The 21,332-nt window shown below is 50.1% G+C and overlaps 1 protein-coding gene and 1 non-coding gene across 15 annotated transcripts in view; both read right to left on the reverse strand.

Moving 5' to 3' along the window:
* Positions 1-231: 231 nt before the first annotated feature.
* UBAP2L (ubiquitin associated protein 2 like) overlaps positions 232-21,332 on the reverse strand; it is a 31,097-nt gene continuing 9,996 nt past the window's right edge. For 3 of the 14 annotated variants that reach the window (XM_054806144.1, XM_054806141.1, XM_054806146.1), the window contains 21 exons: positions 19,838-19,897; positions 15,936-15,988; positions 14,391-14,476; positions 13,760-13,931; positions 12,688-12,889; positions 11,261-11,538; positions 10,811-10,983; positions 9,899-10,088; positions 9,217-9,271; positions 8,586-8,760; positions 8,310-8,382; positions 7,422-7,617; positions 7,227-7,315; positions 6,470-6,523; positions 5,733-5,814; positions 4,003-4,220; positions 3,814-3,919; positions 2,529-2,596; positions 2,014-2,211; positions 1,498-1,548; positions 232-867 (listed from right to left, as the gene is read on the reverse strand). In XM_054806144.1, the coding sequence (XP_054662119.1) occupies positions 772-867; positions 1,498-1,548; positions 2,014-2,211; positions 2,529-2,596; positions 3,814-3,919; positions 4,003-4,220; positions 5,733-5,814; positions 6,470-6,523; positions 7,227-7,315; positions 7,422-7,617; positions 8,310-8,382; positions 8,586-8,760; positions 9,217-9,271; positions 9,899-10,088; positions 10,811-10,983; positions 11,261-11,538; positions 12,688-12,889; positions 13,760-13,931; positions 14,391-14,476; positions 15,936-15,988; positions 19,838-19,897 (2,675 nt within the window). In that variant the 3' untranslated portion in view covers positions 232-771. Of the gene's footprint in view, positions 868-1,497; positions 1,549-2,013; positions 2,212-2,528; positions 2,597-3,813; positions 3,920-4,002; positions 4,221-5,732; positions 5,815-6,469; positions 6,524-7,226; positions 7,316-7,421; positions 7,618-8,309; positions 8,383-8,585; positions 8,761-9,216; positions 9,272-9,898; positions 10,089-10,810; positions 10,984-11,260; positions 11,539-12,687; positions 12,890-13,759; positions 13,932-14,390; positions 14,477-15,935; positions 15,989-19,822; positions 19,898-21,332 lie in introns of all 14 variants that reach the window. The other 11 variants (XM_054806143.1, XM_054806139.1, XM_054806140.1 and 8 more) reach the window with 6 other exon arrangements.
* On the reverse strand, positions 5,918-6,052 carry LOC129197873 (small nucleolar RNA SNORA58). Its single transcript, XR_008574394.1, has one exon. It is a non-coding gene; the product is annotated as a small nucleolar RNA SNORA58 (small nucleolar RNA).

Here is a 21,332-nt window from a genome sequence, read left to right on the forward strand (position 1 = left end):
TACAAGATCTGGACTGCATAGAAAAAAAAAAAACCAACAAAAAAACCAACCCAAAAGCAAAAGATACTTACAGCGTGCAAGGGGGGAGGGGGCAGGACCTGCGTTCGGGGCCTGCGGGGAGGGAGGGGGCACGGATGGAGAACATAAAACGGGGGGTGCCCTCCGAGGCTCCTCTGGGCTGGTGGCAGAGAGCAGCGGAGGGCGGGCGAGGAAATGAGAGAACTACAGGACGGCGTGGGGTTTTTGTTTTTATATACAAGACACATTTATCCATTAAATTTAGAACACGGTACAAAAAAAACACTTCAACTAATTCATCTTACAATGCTGTTCATATCAATTACTGTTCTTATTCCTAATAATAAGGGGGTTTGCTGTAGGCGACTCGCAGCTTCCACTCCTTTGGATCCGAGAGGTTCTGGGGCAGCAGGAGGTGGGGGGAGAGGGGAGAAAGGAGTAAAAACCAAAAAAGGCCCCTACGGCAAACAGTTCAGAATCTGAATGCAGAGAGAGGAGGAGGAGGAGGAGAAAAAAAAAAAGGGGGGAAAAAAAAAAAGAAAAAATACAAATTCTATATTACATACAACAGGAAAGGTGGCTGAAGACAGACAACACAGAGCCGCCTGCCAGCCAGCCCGCCCTGCCCTGCCTGGGGCTGCGGGGCCCGGGCGCTGCCCCGCGGCAGGGCGCTCTCCTCCCTGGGATCCTTCGGCCTCGGGTTCGGTGGGATTCTATTCCAGAAGCAAGTGGTGGGCGAGGGCGGCCCCCGCCTCAGTTGGCGCCCCAGCTGTAGCTGTTGTAGGCAGACTTGTTGGCCTGGGATTTCTGGGGGATGGAGCTGCCTTGGCTGCGCTGCCCGGAGCCGCTCTGCAGGAAGGGGGCAAGAAGGAGAAGCGGGCGGTTATCGTGGGGGAACTGGCGTCGCCATCTCCGGGGTCCCAACCCTGGTCTGCTCTGCAGGGCGATGCTGGCGTGCCTCGGGCGGCTCAACCATGGGCACCGCCGTCCCCGCAGGATGGCTCCAGCCTGCGGACTGCGGGTGCTGCAGGCTACAGCTCCTCAGCGCTCACTGACCTGCCTCGGCACAGCACAAAGCTCCCTGGGGCTACCGGTGCCACGGCACGGGCGGCCTCCTGCACCAAGCAGCCAGTTGGTAGCCCTCATACCATGCCGTCTGCCGCCCCAGCGGCCACAGGACCCTCCCTCCGCTCTGCGCCTTCCTCCAGACCAGCACCACGCCAGGACCGCAGGCAGCGAAGGGCCCCGGCAGCTCCGCCGCGTGGGTAGGGAGGGGGGAAAGGAGGGGAAGGGGTCGAGCGAGGGGTGTGTGTGTCTGCACGCGCAGGTGTGTGTGTGTGCACATACTGACTGAGGGCCTCTCTCCTCACCTGGCGGGGCCACGGGGGGAGAAGGGAGGGACTACGTGAGCCTGGGGGTCCTTAGGGGCGGGGGGAGACCCCAGGGCAAGTGCAATGCATTATCAGAGAGGTTCATTACCTGGTCTTCCTGCTGGCGTTGGCAGCACAGTATCATCTGCAAATATGGAAGCTGTTGCAGTACCAGGATATGTAAAATAAAGGGACAAACTATGACAATAGAAATCCACGGTTAGACCTGAAAGCTATGGCAGGGTCGTGGCTGTGGCGAGAAACCCCTTCGCTGCTTCGGAAGCGGGAGTAATCGCTTCGGAGCCGCCACTCCGAGGAAGGGGGAGGTCAGGGCGTACCAGGCATGTCTGTGTGAAGGGGCACTACGCGACCGTACCTGGTACAGCCCAGCAGCAATGGGGGCCATGCCGAGTACCCCCCAGCGGAGCGCACCCCGGGCCTTCCTCACCTCATCCTCTTATCGGCCCTCTGTGTATGTGCAAGTGTGAGCGTGTGCGTGTCACCGCGTGTCCACATGTGTCCGCCGCAGGGCATGAGGGAGGGAGGGAAGGGGGGGGCCGGGGGGAGAGCAAGAACCCTAAGAGATACCCCAGCAAGGGCCGGGGGGGCCAGGGGGGTCGCTTACCTGCCCGTCCTGCTGCAGGTGGTGATGGAGGATCTGCGAGTGGGGCTGCTGATGCGGGGTCAGGATGTGCATGAAAGGGGTGGGGGGGTACGCCGCTGCCGTCGCAGGGTTGATGGGGCCACCGCTGCCCAGCGCCGAAGGCAGGTTGAAGGAGGCTGCCGGGGTTCCAGTGTGAAATCCCTGCTTCTCGAAGGATTGCTGAGGAGGAGATGCCAACAGCGGAGTAAGGGATGGGAGACGGGAGGCGATCCCCTGGCCCTGGCAGCGTGCCCCTTCCCACCTCTACAAATCATGGGCCTGGCAGTCACCGTGCAGTGCAGAGAACAGAGCCTCTGCCCATGGCTCCTTCTGGGCTTGAAATTGCTCTAAGTTGGGAAAGACTGAGCATTTCCCTTCTCCCTGGCTGGCTGCTCCAAGGGGAAGAGACCTCATTGCCCAGGGAGGCCGTCTCAGAGTTGGGCTTCCACTCCCCAGCAAAGCAGCACCTTCCTGGAGTGCACACACCAGACACTAACCTGAGTTTTGGAGTAGACAGAGCCCGAGATGTCCGGCACTCCTGTATTACTGGATGTCACAGATACACCTGGGGAGAAGGAAAGGCAAGCGAGCGTTAGGCAGCAGCCGCCAGTTCAGTGGGAGCTACCACCAGCATCAGGTTGGTGGAGAGCTCTAGCGGCCCGGCAGCCAGGTGAGGTTTGGAGACAGACATCGTCCTCGGGAGCAGGGTCTTGGCAAGGCCAAGCTGCAAAGTGCCTGTACGAGTGCAAGTTATTTTCCTCTGGACACAAGCAGTTTCTAAATGCCTTCAGAAACAAGTTTAGGGGCCTACTGCCACCCAGAGAAATGCACATTCTTGAAGAGCCCAGAGAATAACAACTCTAAGAAGAGCTGGGGGATGTAGCAGACATAAGAAAACAAACTCCCAGCATGGCACAGTAGCACAAACGGTCCAAGAGCTCCTTGGATGTAAAATTGCCTGTAAATGCAACTCGACTGTGGGCTGGGCTGGGCGGTGCAACAACTGGCAACACTGGCACACAACCTGCACTTGATGTTTCTAAAGGTGGTGGTACAGCGGAAAGCCTCACCAGTTATTTAAGGCCTGGAAAAAGCATTGAAAGAGGCTTGAAAGACTCAGTACCAGGTGACCTGGTACAGAGCTGAAGTATCTTCTCAAAGAGAAAAAACCCACATTTTGAAGGGCTCTAATGTCGTGGAAAAAAAGGCACGACGGGAACTTAAAGACTGGCAGAGGGACCCAAACACAGGCCCTCTGTAAGTCAGCCAGACGTTAACCAGTGAAATCCAGTACCGAGACAAGTGGCAGGTTCACGATCTTCTTGCATCTTTGAATCAAGAAGGACCCTTCTCTAGAAAGCATACGCCTGCCAAACACAGGAGTCAAACAAGTTCCCGGGCCCAAATCCAGAGTAATTATTGTTCTACTGATCACATACAGGCAGTAAAAAACCCCACACAAACAAAAAACCAAAACCCAAAACAATTCAGCAGCTCAAGCTCTCTGACGCAAGTCCAAGGCCGCAGCTGTCCGACTGCTGGGCGCAGAGGAGGGTGTGAAGTACTCTGTAGTCCTCAGCCTGCTCCAGACCTGGTTGCGGAACAATCCCGGGCCTTTCCAAGGAGAATCAAATGACCCGCGAGTCGCACCACGGCCATTTTCCACACTTACCGCTGGAGGCAATAAGACAGGAGTGCCCTTACACAGCCAGTGAGATTGTGAACAAGCCCTGCCACTATCAGGAACTGCTGCTGAGGAAGATGCTCTGTCGGATCTCTTACCAGTGCTGTATCCGTGAGAGCCATAGCCGCTGGGCTGCTGAAAAGGGGTTGCTGATGCATTGACGCTGACATTCACACCATGCTGCTTGGAAGAGGTAGGAGCAACCTACAGAGAGAAGTGGAGTGAGGAGAGGCTTTGCCACATTGCCCTCCTGCCCGAATCCCACGCCCTGCCTCTGGGAAACTCACAGGGAACACGGCGGGCCCGTATTGGAAGGTGCTGGGGAGCCCTGGTACCCCTGTGTAGTACGGCAGACTGGTGTAACTGTAGCCAGGAGGCAGCGCTGGGTTCAGGAACGTCTGCTGCGTGGTGTGGTGAGTCTGGGTCTGGCTCTGCTGAGGCTGCGCCAAAGTTGTTGCAGGAGCCGGGGAAGAGGCATCGCCTCGGCCAAATTTTGTTAAGTCACCTGGAATACAGGAGATCAAAGGAGACTGAACAAGAGCCGTGTCAAATCCTGGCCCATTCCAGCTCAGCTCAAAGGTGACCCAGCCTTTTGATCAATGGTGACTGGAATCAACTCCCCACCTACCAGTACTAAGGACTGCAGACCTCACAAGCCCTCAGACCCTTGCACTCAGATAAGGTTAAGCTGTTAATTGCTCTCCTCAGCCCCGACAGGACGTCAGAGGGAAAAGGAAACCCACAGCACCTACAGCGCTGCACTGCCCGATGTCAGCCAACGATCTGGCACTGTCCGCCTGCGGCGGCAACAGAGCCCAGATACTAGAACTCTCCCTAAGCCCTCTCCGTGCATCAGCGGCAGGTCTGAACACAACTCAACTTCCTCCAGAGCCAGCCCCGAGGCCAGGGCAGCAGCCTGGGGGCCCTGTCCCACCAGCAAACACCACTGGCAAACAGCTCCTCCTTGAAGAGGAGTCAAATATCTTCCAGTCGAGGATGAGTGAACGGCCCCTTTTTACAGCAGGGCTCACAGCTCCCTTGCTCTTGCTGATGGCACCAAATCAAACGCTGCTGCTGAGGCCCAGCAGCCCACAGAGAGTATTTGGAAATACTGTTTCCTCTCTTCCCAGTCTGGGCACTGCACGAGGACTTGGCTGCAAGGCTCGGGGGAGCTCCCTTTGCTGCTCTTTACAAGCACCTGCTCAGCTCCTCCATGCAAACACACGCCCCGTTCAGAGCTTGCACAGTAAGCCAGTGAACTTCTCAGCGCTGCCCCAGCTCACAAGTGAGTCCAGGATAGCCACAAACATTAATTATCACCGATGTTAACTTGGCGGTGCTGCACTCTGAGCCTGGGATTTCAACCTCCGTGTGCCAGGCAAAAGCACTTCCGCACAAACAAGCTCCTGCTGAAGCAGGGGAGAAGTGGTGCTGGAAAAAGAGCGATCCACAAAGCGCACCGATTACTAAAGCATGTGAAAGCTCAGCATAACTGTTGTCCATTGCAAATCAGCAGTGTGAATAAACACACCTACCAAGGTCAGTGAGAGATTAGCCACCCACTGGGCGTTTGCTTTGAATTTGAGAGGTCCTAAAAGCCCCGTTTTCTTTCTCCATGAAACTGTTGCATATATAAAAAAAAATTCTCCAGATTTTGTGTTTCTTTGTATTTTTACTCTTAAGTGCTTGAGAAGCACTGCTTAACCCCTGCCTTGCTATGACCTGAAAAGCAGTTCCCCAGTTTTACACCTCACAGATTCTTTCAGCCCTTCCTCCCTCCCCTTCCAACTGCCACATCAACTACTACTTGTCCACATCTTCTCGGTAATGTGCGTTGACGCGACCAGATGCTCAAAGGGAAGTCAAGAATTTAGCTGCTGAGAAAACATGGTCCAGACCAAAGGCAGTGCAGGAGGCTGGTACAGACGTAGCTCCAGCGGACAACGGCACAGGAAACTAGAAAGCAGCAGCAGGAACACCCGACGGGATATGCAATCAAAGCAGTCTTTTTCCCTACCAGAGTACGGATTGCTGCTCAGGCTGCCATCTCTTCCAGTCAGCGGGGTGGTGGGTGTAGGGAATGGGATGCTGTAGTAATCCTGAAGGATAAAAACAAAAGGAGAAGAAGTTTTATGAGCTCTGTCCAAAGATGCAAAGCAGTATCTTTTGCAGAAGAGGGATTTCTGGACTGCAGCCATTAGATTATGTTGGAGTATTGTAGTTCAATCAGCCACAGCAAGGCTGATCACAGCCTACAGCAACCCCAGGTTTTTCTTGCATGCACCATCCCCCTCGTCTGGCTATCAGAAGAACCAGATAAGGTCTACTGGTGTGCAGTCCTTAAACCACCTGGACTTTCCATTTCACAACACAAGGGACACATGTCGTATTGCTAAATAAATCCCATTCTCATAAAAGTATTTAGTCACTGCCTCTTTCAAGGATCAGAGGCAAGTATCTACAACAGCTCATCACACCACTGCCGAGCAAAACAGCTCTGCCTGCTGTAGCTCTCACATTCCCTAACCCCACCATCGATACCGCCCGTCTGAATAACTCCAAGTGCTCCTAACTCCAAGTGCAAAGGAACAACCGATTAATTCCTCACTACTGCCACAGAGAGGTGCACCCATTGAGCACCCCGCTTTGCCTGCTCTTCAGGACTACCTCACGGCCTGACCCGTCTGTACACCCGAAGCACACAGCTGTCAGACCAGTGGAAGTGGGGTGTCCACGTCAGTCTTCAGTACTCACCAATGGGAATCTTGTCTGGAGCATTTGCAAGTCATCATATCCATACACCTGTGGCTAGAAAAAGAGCAGGAGATGATGTTAGGGGGACAGACTAAAGACACTTACCTAATTTTAGATTAAACATTTAGATAAACATGAGATAAAGCCAGAAGCAGACAATCAGAGGCTACACAATTACCTAGGCGCAGGCAGCCAGCATTCACTCCTGCAAGACAGACACTGCCAAGAGGGTTTTTACGAACTGCTCAAACAAAGAGTGAGCACCAATGCCTAGCACCGCTGCTCCGGACTGCAAAGGCACTCAGCAATTTTCCTCTAGAAGTTATTCCAACACCGAAATCTGTCCTCCTCACCTTCAGGAGAGGGCTGTAACACACCACTAGACTTTTGGCAGTCACCACCCTTGTTCTGACTATTTGGCCTTCGTCATACCATGTTGCTAATACAGCTCCACACTTTCATGCTCTGACCAAGGGCTGTTGCTCCCCAAAGGTTGGGCAGGCTGTAGAGGACAGGCAGACAGAATCTGCTCTGGGGTGACCAGAATTACCGACATTTACCCCTACGGGCACATGGATTTCCTCTGCTACTGCTTTATGGAAAACACCAGGTCCAAACTCTTCCCATCCAAGGCAATCCTGCTGGGCTGATGTTATAGTTTCTGGTTTCTCTATTATACTATATCCCTCCCTGCTAGCTGAAGACAGAGCTAGAAGGGATCTAGTAACATGACACACAGAGAGCCGGTCCCACTCACCGGATAGGCATGTAGCAACCCTGGAGCCATGATGTATGGATTAGGCAACAACGGTGGGACTCCAGGAGGGAGATTGGGAGGGGCTTTTCCTGAAAAAGGAAGAGAAAGGAAAAGTTCCACAGTGAAGCAAACAGCAGCAGATGTCTCTCTCAGCCCCCACACCCTCCTCTTGTTTAACAGTACCCAGGAAAGTACCTGATGTTGTTGCAACGGAACTGCGAGTCGAGGCCGTCACCGTGGAGTTACTGCTGAGGCTGAGGCCCAGGCTGCTGACACTGCTGAGACTGGATGAAACGCTTACGACTGGCGGGGCGGCTGACACTGTGCTGGAGGAGGTGGAGAAAGTGCTAGCAGAAGAATGGAGGCTTGCTTCACTCTCCACACTTGTGTGCTAGGGAAGGAAGGGAAGAGAGTTAGGGGACCAGGCAGATGTAACCAAGTGCAGAAATACTGCAGGATGCTGTCTACGCCAAATATCGTGCGGCTCTGTCCACACCCGGCCGTTCTTGAGAGCCTGCAATGAACTTGGCTGCTGCAGGCTACAGAGAAACCAGCTTTTGCATCTGGCTTAAGTCCAAAGTCCTGAGAGCAGCCAACCCCTAATGCTTCCAAGCCTCTTGCGCGGCTGTGTCCCAACACGTCTGTCTGCTGGGAGAAGCAGGGCTGAACACCGCATTTGCAGTAGGGAGATTTATTCTGCTGCAGAAGCCAATACCCAGGGACTCTGCACTGCAGGAGCTCCAGCAGTATATACATTTGAACAGTGATGCTCCATCAGCTACCAGTTTGCTCCGACATCTCTGGTTGCAACTCCACAACACTTTCAAGAGCTGCTACAGGCTCAAAAGAAGCTGCTGTTATGTCTGAAGCAGGCAGGGTGTCAAAAACCTCAAGCCAGAGGCGTTCTGACATAACCCTCAGTCCTCTCTCCACACAACATCCCAACTCCAGCAGGACAACCTGGCAGCTCCTGCCACAACCACAGATCCCACCGGCCACGCACCCAAGGTCGGGCACGCCAGCAAAATTCTCCAAGCCGAGCAGGAATGGATGTGCACAGCACTAGAGCACACCTAGACTCACCAGAAGAGTTGAAGTTGATGTTCGCCCAGAGGATGTGGATGAGGACAGACTGTTCTGCTGGGTGGGTAACGTACTGCAGAAGGAAAAATAAAAGGTTGTCAAGCCAAGGTGTGAGAGTCACCCTTGGTAGCACCAGGCCAGATCCCATTCCCTATCTACTCGGGTGGGATGAATCATCTCAGTCTTCCCCACTGCATGAGACAGACTTTGATGTCTACTATAGATCCCTGCTTCTAGTTCTGCTTCTCTAGAAATCCATCCATCACGCTGGCTCACCTGCTGAGTTGGGCAGTGGTCGTACTGGGGAGTTCCTCACTGTGGCTCAGGCTGCTCAGAGCTGTTGAGTGTTGGCTGGCTGTTGTCAGCAAGGACGATGCAGATACCCCATCGTTGAGAGGCGTGATACTGGGAGCAGAGGGGGAATCTGATTTCACTGTGGGGCCTGTAGCACCTGCGAAAAAAAGCTTTGGGTTAGGAGCAGCTACTAGCAGCTCCTGGAGGGCAATTCGGTGGTGAGGATCAGCAAAGGCTCAGCTCGAGAAGCAGGGAGATCTGGGGCTTCCCTCACCGCTGCCAACCAGTTACACATTTGTGACAGCACGATTGTGTTCTATATCTCCCCCAACACTGTCACCGGCTCTGCAAAGAGCTTCAAGCCCTACAGATGAGGTGCCTTTCACTAAGAAATCAGAGTAAATTATTGTCATCAGGGAGTGACTCATCAAGGATCTCATGGATCCACCAGCAGAAAGCTGCACATTTCAAGGCAAGCAAATAATCTGGGCGGCAGCAATTAGTCCAGCAGGGAAAGGACTTGCTATTAGCACAGATAAAGCTTTTCATCTAAAGCAAAGAATATGAGCACTACAAGAGACTCGGGACACCCACTGCACTGACAGACTCTTACCTTCAACGGCTTGTGTGGTTTGTAATGGCGTGGGTTGTACAGAACTGAAACCATTCTGAGGAAGAAGAGAAAAAAAAAAAAAAAAGAGTACAGGGCACTGCAGCTGCTCATTTCCAGAGGCAGATCTAGTGGCAGCCCCCTCCCATGGCCCCTCCTCAGTTGTGAAAAAGGTACGCTACCAACATGTGTCACTAGACTGCGTTAGGGTTGGTCCCAAGCTCAACTAGCCCAGTGCCAGAATGACCCCCAAGCGCATATTTGAGAGAGCGGTGCAAGAAGTTTCTCTGCTGCTGGTAGTTAGACTGGCTCAACATCCTCAGCCCAAGTTCGTTAGCCCAAATCGGTGTTACTGAACTTGTGTGGAGCACACAAGAATCGAACCCTTAAGACAAAACTAAATCTTTAGCCTGAATTGCCACTTTGCAGGAGGGTAATTCTGCGTGGCACGACACATGGCCTGCAATCAACTTAAGCACTGTTAACCCCACTGGCCCAGCCCCAGGTGTAACGTAACAAAGGGCTCTGGTACAAGCCAGAAAAAAGCTCTCACAAGAGTCCACAAGCCATGTGGTGAGCCTGGAAGATTGCAGAAACACTTGATAAACCACTTGGCTTCCTCTGAGACGGTGCTTCACACGCTATGCTTACTCAGCACAAAGAGTGAGCAAAGCTATTTTCCTACCTTGGCCTGGGTCAGATCTTTCTGGGGCGAGGAGGAGATTGAATTTGGGTATCGCCTCGTCTGGGTGGATCTCTGTTCATACAGTGGTCCCTGAGCGCTGTTCTGGGAGGTAAATGTTGCTGTCTGTATTGTGCCGCTCTGGTAACCAGACTCCTGGCTTTGATTGGATGAAACTGTGGATGAAGATTCACTAAAAAGGAGGGGGGAAAAACCAAACAAAAAAAAAAGTTTACATTTGCCTCCAAAACAGCCCTGCTGTAAACTGCTGACCCAGACTGCCAGCTCTTCATTTCAAATCTTCAAAATAAAGAGCCCCGAGCATCAGCATAAAGGCACCACACACAGCAGCCAAGCAAACCGAGCAGAGATGCATACCCGGGTCGGCTAGCCCGACCACAGGAGGATGCTAGCGCCTAGTCTAGCTGCAACCTTGCCTCACACACTGCTGTGCTCTAGGTGACATTTCATGAGCTGCCACCACGCGGGTCCCAGCCCAACAGAAGACAGGAACACTTTACTTCGGTAAGGCGTCATCACCGTAGATAAACCTACTCTGCTGTGTCCCGATTTGCCAGGCAAAAAGCAGGACAAAGCGTGCAGAATCTGTTCACCAGGGACAAGGAGCAGTTGCGCTGGGGATTCCCCTCCCGTGTTTCCAGCAACACAGTTTAACGACAGCAGGAAACTTCTGCTTTCTGTGTAGGTACCACAGGCCAATCAGTCATAGAGCTGCCTGAACAAGTCTGCCGGCAACGTAGCCTTTGCTGTTACATACATTGCTCCCTCTTTGTGACCATGGCACAGTCAGAAAGGGTCTACTAGTATGCAGTATAACTAAAGCCCGTGGGACCAGCGACTTTCCAAAGCTACCTGGTTGGATTATTCATTCCCTTCCTCGCGCCTGGTCCTCACCTAGCCGTGCTGGTATACAGGCTGCTTTGAGATTGGCTAACGGTTACGCTTGTCGTGGGTGTCGATTCGTACTCCGCGAGAACAGGCTCCGAACCAAACTGTAATGCCCCAAACTGCAGGTTTAGCCCTGAGATATCTGCTGAGCCAGGCATTTCCACCGCAAGCGCAGGAATCTGCAAGGGAGGAACAACAGAAAGGGTCAATCAGTCCCTGGGGTCATCGCAGAAAATGACTTTATTATCCACGTTTCCTGGCACATGATGGTAGTTACCGGCTTGCATCCTCTGAATTATGCTGTTCAACCCAGGTAGGCAAGCTTTTATCTGTCAACCCCCAAAACACCCAATGCTAACAGCAGGAAGGCCAAGTCCAGCCCTTCCCTCACCAGTCCAAACAGATTTTTCCGTAGCTCTAGCACAATACACCTCCTTCCCCACCACTGATTCGCACCTTTGATGTTAACGATGCTTTCTTCTTTTGCTGCTTCAGCTTATGCTGTGCTGGCTGGGGACTGGAGGACTGGTTGTCCGAGGACCCTGGGGACATCTGGGGAACAGGATTGGTTTTGCTGGGCAGCGGCGAGGAAGGGGGTGCCGGCACAGTTGTGGAGGCAGTCACCACAGGCTGTTTCTCCTGCATGAACACTTCTATCATGGTTGTAGTTGACGTGAAGGCCTGACGCTTGGTAAAGGGACTATGCACGGAAGTGTCTGTTGGGTTCTTGAGATCTACCGGGGGAGATAGAGTTGAGTTAGCAAGATTTGTTTCCTTAAAACTAATCAAGTTCTGGCATTTCTCAGCATCAAGAAAAAGAAAATCATTTCACGCTGACTCCTCCTGGAGCCTGTTAAAATCAGAGAGCAGAGAACCCCAGCATCTCCACTCCCAGCCTCATACTCTCACCACCATCAATGCCAAGCTTTTTAAACCCTTCTCCCCTCAGCTCCTTCCACCACCTCTAGACAAAGCAAGCTTGCACAGCAGAAGTCCTCCATCCTCCAAGAAAAGCTGGACTTGAGTCCCTTGTGGGGAGGCACTGCATAGCAGAGTCCTGCACGGGCCTGACACTGCTTCCTTCCCCCTCTCTGCCAACATCGCTGCATTTCATTGCCTGCTCTTTCCTCTGAAATTACTGGGCATCCTCCAAGCAACGCCACAGCTCAGGGCTGCCCACCCTCAGGTCTTTGCACAACTGCACCACCCTCCTCCTTCACCTAAGCCTTACCGCAGCTTATTAAAAAACAACTCCTATTCTCTCTGACTCTCCTCTGTGGCTCCTGTCCCTACAGCAAGAAATAAAATGCACAAGCTGAAAGAAACAGCACTAGTACTTGACCACAGCAGGGCTCAGCATCTCATATGAAAAACAGGAGCCTCTCAATCACTGTTTATTCCCTCAAGCCAGCCCAGAGGTAGAGTTATTTCTTGGCATTTAACAGTCACCAGAATTGAATTCCTTTGAAAGATAACATCAGGTCAGCAGTGAGACGAGACTGACAAGTGTTGGTATTCAGGAACTATTCTTCAGAGGTGCCCACTTTCAGACCCCTTCTCTGTTACACAGCTTTACACCAGGAAGTAGTTCTGCACACTGTCGGGGTCTCGGGAACATCAGATCCCTGGCCCTGAAGCTGGCTGGAATGACCAAGAGGATTCAACTGCTCTAAGTATAAAAGGAACAGGGAAACACTCGTGTACTATTACATTTTACTCTCACAAACTGCACCCATGGTCCTTTTAATTTCTCCAGCACTCAGCTTGGTTGTGAACTTGTGATTTGGCCCTCCACCAAACCCCTCACATCGCTGCTTGCAGCGTTTTTCTGCGGTTCTGGAAGAATATGCTCCCCTTTGGGGAGCCACACTGCTTTTCCTTACCATACTGCACGAGAGACGAGGTCTGCGTAGTGGATCCCATGTCCCAAGAAGAAGCAGTGGTGCTCCCACCAGGCTGGGTGTGCTGAGCAGCCAGCTGAGCCAGAGCCTGGGCTGTCTTGAACTGCTCCAGGAACTGAGAACCTGTGGTACTGCTGCCTTTGGCCTCCCCGACATCTCCAAACCCTTTCCCCAGCATGCTCACCTGCAATTTCAGCAACAAAATACCACATTCAACATCTCCCTCGACTTGGAACTTGGCTCAGACAAGTCATACATCTTAACATAAACCTGAAGGCACTGTACCCTGCTGCTTCTCACTGGGTACCCCAGCTTAACACTCTTGAGCTCCAGATGCACAGATACCGCTGGCAAGGAGAGCTCATACTTCTCTTGCAGCCTTTATCGCACGTGAGCGTACACTTATCTGTTGCCCAACCCACGGCATTTTGCAGTGTCACGGAGGCTTACAAAGAAAGTTAACAGATGGAATCTTTAAAAATGTACTAAATTATTCACGTGCATTTCAGTTGCACTAAAAATAACAACCAGCAGAACTTGGCTTTACAGATAAGGTGTTTTTAAAAATCCTTCCTGAACTACCTCACCATTAAGTACACAGTTTTTATTTCTTTTGCTGCAGTTACACAAAGAAGCATCTGCCCAGGTCTGTGCACATCCCTGATTCAGATTCAATGCCTCCTTCCTTCACCTGTCAGTAGATGTCAGCATTTCATCCCACACCAAACTCCCAACCAGTCCCACTTCTCAAACTGTTGAATTTGCAAGCCCTGAACTGCAAGAGTTTTTCCCTTTCCTCTGAGCAGGAAAGAAGCACGCATTGCAAGTCTGAAAAGGGCAACAGGGGAGGAATTATCCCAATTATTTCTAATTAAGCAATGGACTTCATGCCTCTATTTACAGCAGACTGTAAGTCATCCAAGCAGAGGACTCTGCCACCCACAAGACACGTGCAGGTGTCAGAACTGCAGTTCCCATATCGCCCAAACGCAGACAAAGAACGTCAGGGAAACCAACACCGGCCAAAACCCAGCAGAGACGAGTATTTCCTTACCATGCTGTGGTGAGAGAAGGAGTTACCAGAGGCAGGCTGGGATATAGCACTCTGCTTAGAATTGCTGAACACCAGTGGCTGGGCCAGGGAAGGAGCCTGGGATGACTCCAGGTTTGTTGACTCATTCTCCATAGAAGAGGGCGTCTTTCCTAGCAGGACTGCAAGATCAATTCTGGGTAAAGAAGATAACCCACTGAGGTTAACATGAGCTCTGTCACACCCCTCGCTTCCTTTACAGCAGTATTCTACCTCCAGCCTCACGATTTATTGCTTTTACTTTACAAATTGAATGGATCTGCAGAACATTAACTCACAACTGCCAGAAGCAACCTCAAAAGGACAGAGACCAAGCAAGATCCTGCATGGCCTTCTATTTTAAAGCAGGTCTTCCAAGTATTTAATACAGCAAAATGCCCCCAAATCTGAAGAACCAGCAGCAGAGCCTAGAAAAACTCTAATCCAGGATTAGGACCCGGAAACTCCTAACTCAACTTTTTCCATTTAAACTCGTCTCCTCTTACTCAGAGCTGCACATTTTAGCTAGCTGGCAAGGTTTAGTCTGAAATGGCAAATCGCTCTGGGACTTGTGCGCCACTTTTCCCACGTAAACAGCATCGCTATGGGCTATCACCTCTGTCCAGCTGTGATTGTCACATTCTCGGCAGGCAGAGGCACCGAAGACACATTGGAGGCAGTGAAGATCTTTGTCTCAGACAGCTGAAAGATAAAAAAGGGGAGGAAAAACACCCCCAAAGTGAGAATAGCATCTCAGGACTCCAAGTAAAGCACACAAATGTTTGAGACAAACAGCCACAGAAAGATTCAAGAAATTCAAGTGTTTAGTCTTAAACTTCTCTAATATTTGGCTCCCATTAGAATCAGCTTCTGTTTTATTTGTTTCTTCTCAGGCAAGTACACAAATCACCTGCCAGAGGAAAAAACCAAAACCAAATCTTTCTACAAATTTCCTGTAGTCCACAAACCCTCTAGGGCTGCTGGGGCTCTGAGCTCTTGGTACGTAGCACCGATCTGCAAAACCCGCTGCAGAGGTAGCTGCAAGCATTGCTAGAGAAGTCAAAGAAAAAAAGTTTCAGACCCGTAGCTAAACTTCAAATGTTCCCGGCCTCACCTGCAAGATCTGACCAGAGACCAACAGATCTACTTCAACTATGGAAGGGAAAATAACATCAAAAATGAATGAAGGGGAGGTTTAATGACCACCTGTGATTTTAGTCCGGAACACACCTGAATTTGAACAGCTTTTATTCCAGACTGAGGAGCTGCCAGCAACTAAACTGCAAGAGTTTAAATACAGAATCCAGAACCCCTGGGAGCATATCACACACACTGAAGGCAAGAAGGGCTATCAAAGGCTCTCTTCAAGCAGAGATCTGACTGAACAGACAGAGGAGCTGCTTGCGTCTCCAAACACAGCAGTAGTGCTTTCCTCAGACGGTGCCTGGAAAGCAAAAGCTTTCCCTTTGTGCCTGTTCCGTAGTCTTAGCAAAAATGAGCATGCAAAACTAATAACACTACTAAAAAAGCCCAACCCTGCTCTCATCTGCAAGAACAGAAGTTCTCCCTTGATTCAGGGAGGGACCGAAGCCCATTTCAGAAGAAACTGATACAGACGCATTAGAAGCAGGCGGTAACATTCTCCCCTGGAGGAGACACCAGGTAGAGAACAAAAAGCAGCTAGACACGTTAACGAGCGTTATCAGGAGATAAAGCCAAGAGCTTCTGTTCAATCCAAATCACAAGGACCAGCAGAGGCACGTGACACACGCACGAAACTGCTGCTGCCTCCTCCATAGCTCGTGGCGTAGATCAAAGGCAAACCTTCCCAAACTGCCAGTCCACTGGAGGAACACAGCAAGAATCTTGTGTGGAGTCAGGCCAGTTTATGGAAGAATTCAATCACGCAGTTGCAGGAGATGAGATGACCAGATTCAATGTGCTCAGAGATCCCTTCCTGTCTTGGGCTCCCATGACAAGCTCTACTACACACATACTTTTTAAAAACAGCAATGTTTACTTATTCGTCATAGCTCTTGGAACTGGGACCCTGGCTCGGGCTATGCCCATAGTTTGGGGAGGATGGGCTTTGCGCTCCTCTCATAGCTGTGTGCGTACAACCAGCAGGCGCATGGAGGAGAGTGGTTTGGAGAGTACCTACATCTTCATTCCAGTCCTCTGTGCCCCATTCTTCTGTCGCTGCCCTCCACGCACCTACAAGGATAACAACAGGTAGAGAAGTTACATGTGCATCAAAGCTCTACCTCCAAGAGCCAGGGAAGCACTGGGGAGCTTTGCAAGCAGCTGAGAGGATTTCTATTTGCCAACCAGACAAGTTAAAGCAGTCGACCCTAACCCACCATACGTGGGCAAGGTACTGTGATGGGATTGCCTCAGCCTTGCTCGGGCAGGCTCGGCTGAAACACAGGGACTGCTGGGCTGGCAGCTAGGGCAACGCACGCACCCCGACACCGAAGAGGGAAGCTGAGCTTGGCAAGGAAGCCCTAGCATTGCCCCCAGCCTCCTTGTGCCATTTTCCTGATTTCCCCTCGTATCGCAGTAGCTGCAGGTTTCTGCATCCACGAGCAGTTAGTGTTACCCCAGCAGCTTGGACAGAGCACCTCCTTCGGGGGCTTCCTCTTGTGCAGGACCTCATCACCCAGTTAAATCTTAAGCTTCTAAAAAATCCAGGAACAAGTGAATCATTTGCATGGTTCATCTTTCCCCCGCCCCCCAAACGCTGAAAACCTCACTGCGCTCCTGTGCACAAGCAAGTGGGAATCAGAAAGGAAAATTTAAGGGATTAAGCAATCCAAGCATTTTCTGTGACTGCTTTCAGAAATGTCCTCAAAGTGAGTTTAAAATATCAGGGAGAAAAGCATGAGATTTCAGCCGCAATACAGCACAGTGCAATTTGTAAGAGAGCAAAATTTATTGGAAAAAAAGTTTTGCCTGGCCACTTCTTCAACTTGTTCCGTCCCTCACTTCCATCAGAGTTTAATGTCAATACTTTGAATTTCATACGGCAACTTCCGAATCCATTAGACAACTTAAAATTTGGTGTGGGAGGAGAGCGGGAGCATTTTACATCCCAAAAAACTCAGAGCATAAAACCAGCCCCATTTTGCACAGCTCATTTTCAGCCCACGCAAACCAGATCAACAAAACCCAACACAGCCAACAGGGTTAAGTCCTGAAGACATTTGCAAGACGAAACAAGTTGGCATCAGACCTTTTATAAGCTGAAAGTCTTTTACAGCATAAAAACAGAGCACGTGGGGAATGGGAGCATTGCAGATTCTTCTGCAGGACACAATGAGGCTCACTGAGATTTTTGGGGGGAAGAACACAGCAGATCTTCCCATATACACTTTAATTCTGAGGTCAAAACATCCAAACAATTGCTTGTCTAGAAGTGGGGGATTTAGTGCAGGAAATAAGTATATTATCAGTGAATTATTCTTTTTTCACTGTTGTTTTGTTTGCTGTTTTGTGTTGTCTGACAAGTTGAGCCACTTTAAGAAACCTTCCTGATTGTTTTGTTGTGGTGGTTTTGGGGGTTTTGTTTGTTTGTTTCGATCAATGTAGAAATACAGATATTATAAAACACTACTTCCTTGAGTGCCTGGAGTCTCAAGGCACACTACCCCTTCCTCTCCAGACAGAAGCATCAGAAGTTCAACACATTCAATGCAAAACACATCTGCGGTTTAAAAACCCAGATCCCACCATTCCTTAGATTTTTTTGTGCCCTCACAGCAGTAGCAGGAAGGCTCCTTTCCAGATTTTCATGGATCAGAAAGATCCTACCAGCTCAACCCCTACCCAAGAGGTGAAGTAGGAGCTGGAGGTACCTGGGTCAGCTGCAGTTGGCAGGGAGAGCAGAAAGCCAGGAGAGTTGCCCCAAGAAGAGTTTGTGCATGTAGGAACACGGCACAGGGCTCTCTCAGTCTTGCTCGCTTGGGGGAAATGAGAAGAAAAGCAAAGCAGCACAAAAAGCAGAAGAAAATCCTGCAGATGAAGAGCAGCCATTGATGGGGCTTGCCTGGCAAGTCTACTTCTCAAGTATTGGACACCTATTCAGCATGGCTCGGGATCCTTGCACATGAAGGGACGGATGGAAAACCAGACCTTGCGATGTACAACGGGGCATTGACCAGCAATGCTCCAGAAAGTTTCCTGACCACCACACTGCGTTTAGATTTTTTAAAGAAACTGAGTGTATCACTCTTCATCAAGCTCTTCCAAAGGGGAGACCTGCAATGCGAGCAATGCCCAACACTTCTAACATCATTTCAGAAGCGTCATCTTCTGAACAGCAATCCCTCCTCTCTGCTTTAAGGAAGCCTTTCAAAGAGCTGCTGGTCTTTAAGCTCCTCAAACCAGGAAAAGGGGAAAAAAAACCTAAAAGTCAATAGGCATTTGGAGATATGAACGTGCTTGCCCTGGTTTTCAGCTGGGATAGAGTTAATTTTCACAAGAAGCTGGGAGGGGACACAGCCAGGAAAGCTGACCCAAACTAGCCAAAGGGCTATTCCATACCATGACAACATGCTCAGTATATAAGGGGGAAGCTGGCTGGGGAGGAGTCACTGCTTAGGCTGGGCATGGGGTTCTGAGCCATGAGCAAATTCCATTGCGTATCACCCACTTTGCATGTTCTAAGTATTGTTGTTGTTATTTTCCTCCTCTTTTGGTGTTCTAGTAAACTGTCCTTATCCCAACTCACGAGTTTTACCTTTGTCTTCCGATTCTCCTCCCCATCCCACCAGCAGAAGGGAAGGAACGAGTGAGCGGCTGCGTGGGGCTAAACCACGACAGCACTGAAGAAAAAAATCCCGTCGTGTCTTCAAGATTTCATGCACTCCCCCCAGATACACTATCTCTTCATTTTAAACCGGGAGATGAGCGAGCGGCTCGCTCCTCCCGCAGCCCATCAGGCAGCCTGCCACCATCTCAATGACTGGATACATGCTTGATGGCCCAGAAGGGTGACAGACCCAAAATCCCCTGCTCTGCACCTCGGAGGAATGTAAATCCAAACAAAGCCGAAGCGTGGTAAAAATATAATGGCAGCGCTGGAGAAGATGGCCTTGTGCTGCCTGCGGGAGTTAAAGATTAACCAGAAGTGAGAACCACGAGATGCTCCAAAGCCAACAGAAGCACTCCAAGTATACCTTCCTCTGGGCCCCTCCAAAAGAGACTCTACAGCCTCCACACTCCTCCTCCTGTCCTGACCTTCAAGAACAAAGTGGCAAGTTCCTCCAGAAGGGCCCTTAGCCTTGACTTCCAGACCTCAGGTTAGACAGAGGAGACGTTAGTCAAACATGATCATCTCATGGGTGTCTCTGGGCTTCATAAGGCATAAAGGTATAAGAGCAGGAAGTAAAGCGGCCAGGCGCTTGGCAGCTTTGCCATCGAGCATCCCGTTCATCTCACAATCCACCGTCATCTTCAACTGCAGGGCAGGTTTGCTCAGGTGAAGAAGAGCAGCCAGGCAGCGAGAGCGTGCCAAAGCAGCTGTCAAGCGCATCGCTCAGAGGTAGCCGTAAGCAGAAGCAAAGCGCCAAGACAGTTGAGCCAGACTAATTCCCCTGGCAGCGGTGTTTTGACCCTAAACAAAAATCTAGCGGGGAGGCCAGTGAGGCGATCGCTGCAGAACCGAACCTCTGTGCTGAGGAAACGGCATGGGGCGCAACGGCAAGTCACAGCGTTCTGAGTGTGCGACAAGCAGAATACAACTGAGCTGCCTCATGCTTCCTCCCCTCGGGTGGGATACTCTGTCACCAGTGCTGTGGACACAGAGCTGCTCTGGGTACCGAGAAGCATTGGCTGAAGTTAAAATTTACATAATCCACAAGAATTTGGGTTAACCTCTCCCAATTTACATTCAAGGTGTCAGCATTAGTAAAAGCACAGTCAGAACAAACATCAAATATTCATTAAAATGAACGAATTAAGAGAGAGAAGAATGACATATCCACAGATATTTCAGGGCTTTTTTTAAAAAAAGCTGTAAAGTAAAGGTATCCGGGGCAGTTAGTGCACCTGGATGTATCGTACCAGGAGCAGTGTCAAATTTTCGGGGATAATTTGACCCCTCACCCCCAATGAAATCAAGTCCTGAAACAAAAAAAAAAGAAAAGAAAGACAACCAGTGAAATTTTGACTTAAAGAAACGAAGGCGAGTCACGTCGCCCCCATGTACACCAGTCACATCGTACCTGTGGATATTGTTAAAGAGATGCCTGCAGCTATTAAAATGGAAACAAAACGACCACGCACAACACAGGTGAACAGCGCAGTTGCATCATGAACTTTACAGCTGCGTTGTAGCACTAGAGCAAATTTGAGTTGCTCCATCAGAAAAATCAATTCCCCACCACCGCACTCTAACCCACTTTATTCCACAATTCTAGAAAACACCAACACAGGGAAAAAAAAACCACAGAGAGGCCTGTTCAGACTAGACAGTTAAACTTCCAGCACACAGAGTTCATCCATTCCCATCCCTTTTTCTTCCAGAGACAAGCGTAGCCATTGCCCTTAACATCTGCCTACACTACTCCCTCCAGTATTTAAAACTCCACTTCTCAGTCAGCAAGATGATCACCCAATCTGCTAGTGCTTTACAAAACCATGCTTGTTTTTTTGCCTTTCAGGACAGCTTTCTGTTTTCTGAAAACAAAAAAAAAACCACCAAGACAGAAACAACCCAAAAATCCCTACATTAACAGTGTGTAGTAAAAGATAGTGCAGTCTACAGTACTTTCTTTCTTTCCAAGTTTTGTAGCAAATACAAGAAATATAGAAGTAGCTTAAAGCAACCAAGATGTGGTGTTTACTTGAATGCTCAAAAATCATGGAAAAATAGTTTTGACTTCACAGTGGTGTAAGATTGCTCCATTAAAAAAAAAATACACTTTAAAAAACCCCATACGAATAGACTACTTACAATTAAGGATTGCCCCTTGCAACTCTGCCCAGTTATCACACTGCAAAATCTGAGTTCACTGGTGTCTCACGATAGCGCACATACTTGGAACAAAAAAAAGTACCATTTTTCCAATGCAAGAGAACGTGAAAGGGCAGACCGGTGTTTGCAAACTACCCAGTGAAGAAGTGTTTGCTTCAAACAGGGAAGCAATGAAGATTTCTTTTCTGCTCACTTTCTGTAACAAGGTCTCATCCTACAGCAGTTTGAGCAAGACAGCCATGAAAGACAGAATGCTCCCCACACCGAAATCAAGAACGAGACGTCTGAGCTCCAAGTAATATTCTCTGGAGGATGCACCAAACATTAGGAGAACTTGCACGTGTTTATCACACTACAGTTTATAAAGACAACTTTTCCAAAGAGGCAACATGGTTTCTGCTGGAAAGCAAACGAAAGCAAGTGTTCCTGTGCTTCTGTAGGGCAAGAGCACACACCAGCTCACATCAGAACAATCACCCAACTTCCAATTTCCAACGTGGTCACCCTAACAGAAACAAAGGCACCTCTGGGTGCTAAGAAACAGGCTCACTGAAATCCACCTCTGAACCAAAATCCCAGTTC

The sequence above is a fragment of the Grus americana genome, chromosome 29, assembly GCF_028858705.1.
Source record: "Grus americana isolate bGruAme1 chromosome 29, bGruAme1.mat, whole genome shotgun sequence".
In the NCBI taxonomy this organism is placed as follows: domain Eukaryota; kingdom Metazoa; phylum Chordata; class Aves; order Gruiformes; family Gruidae; genus Grus; species Grus americana.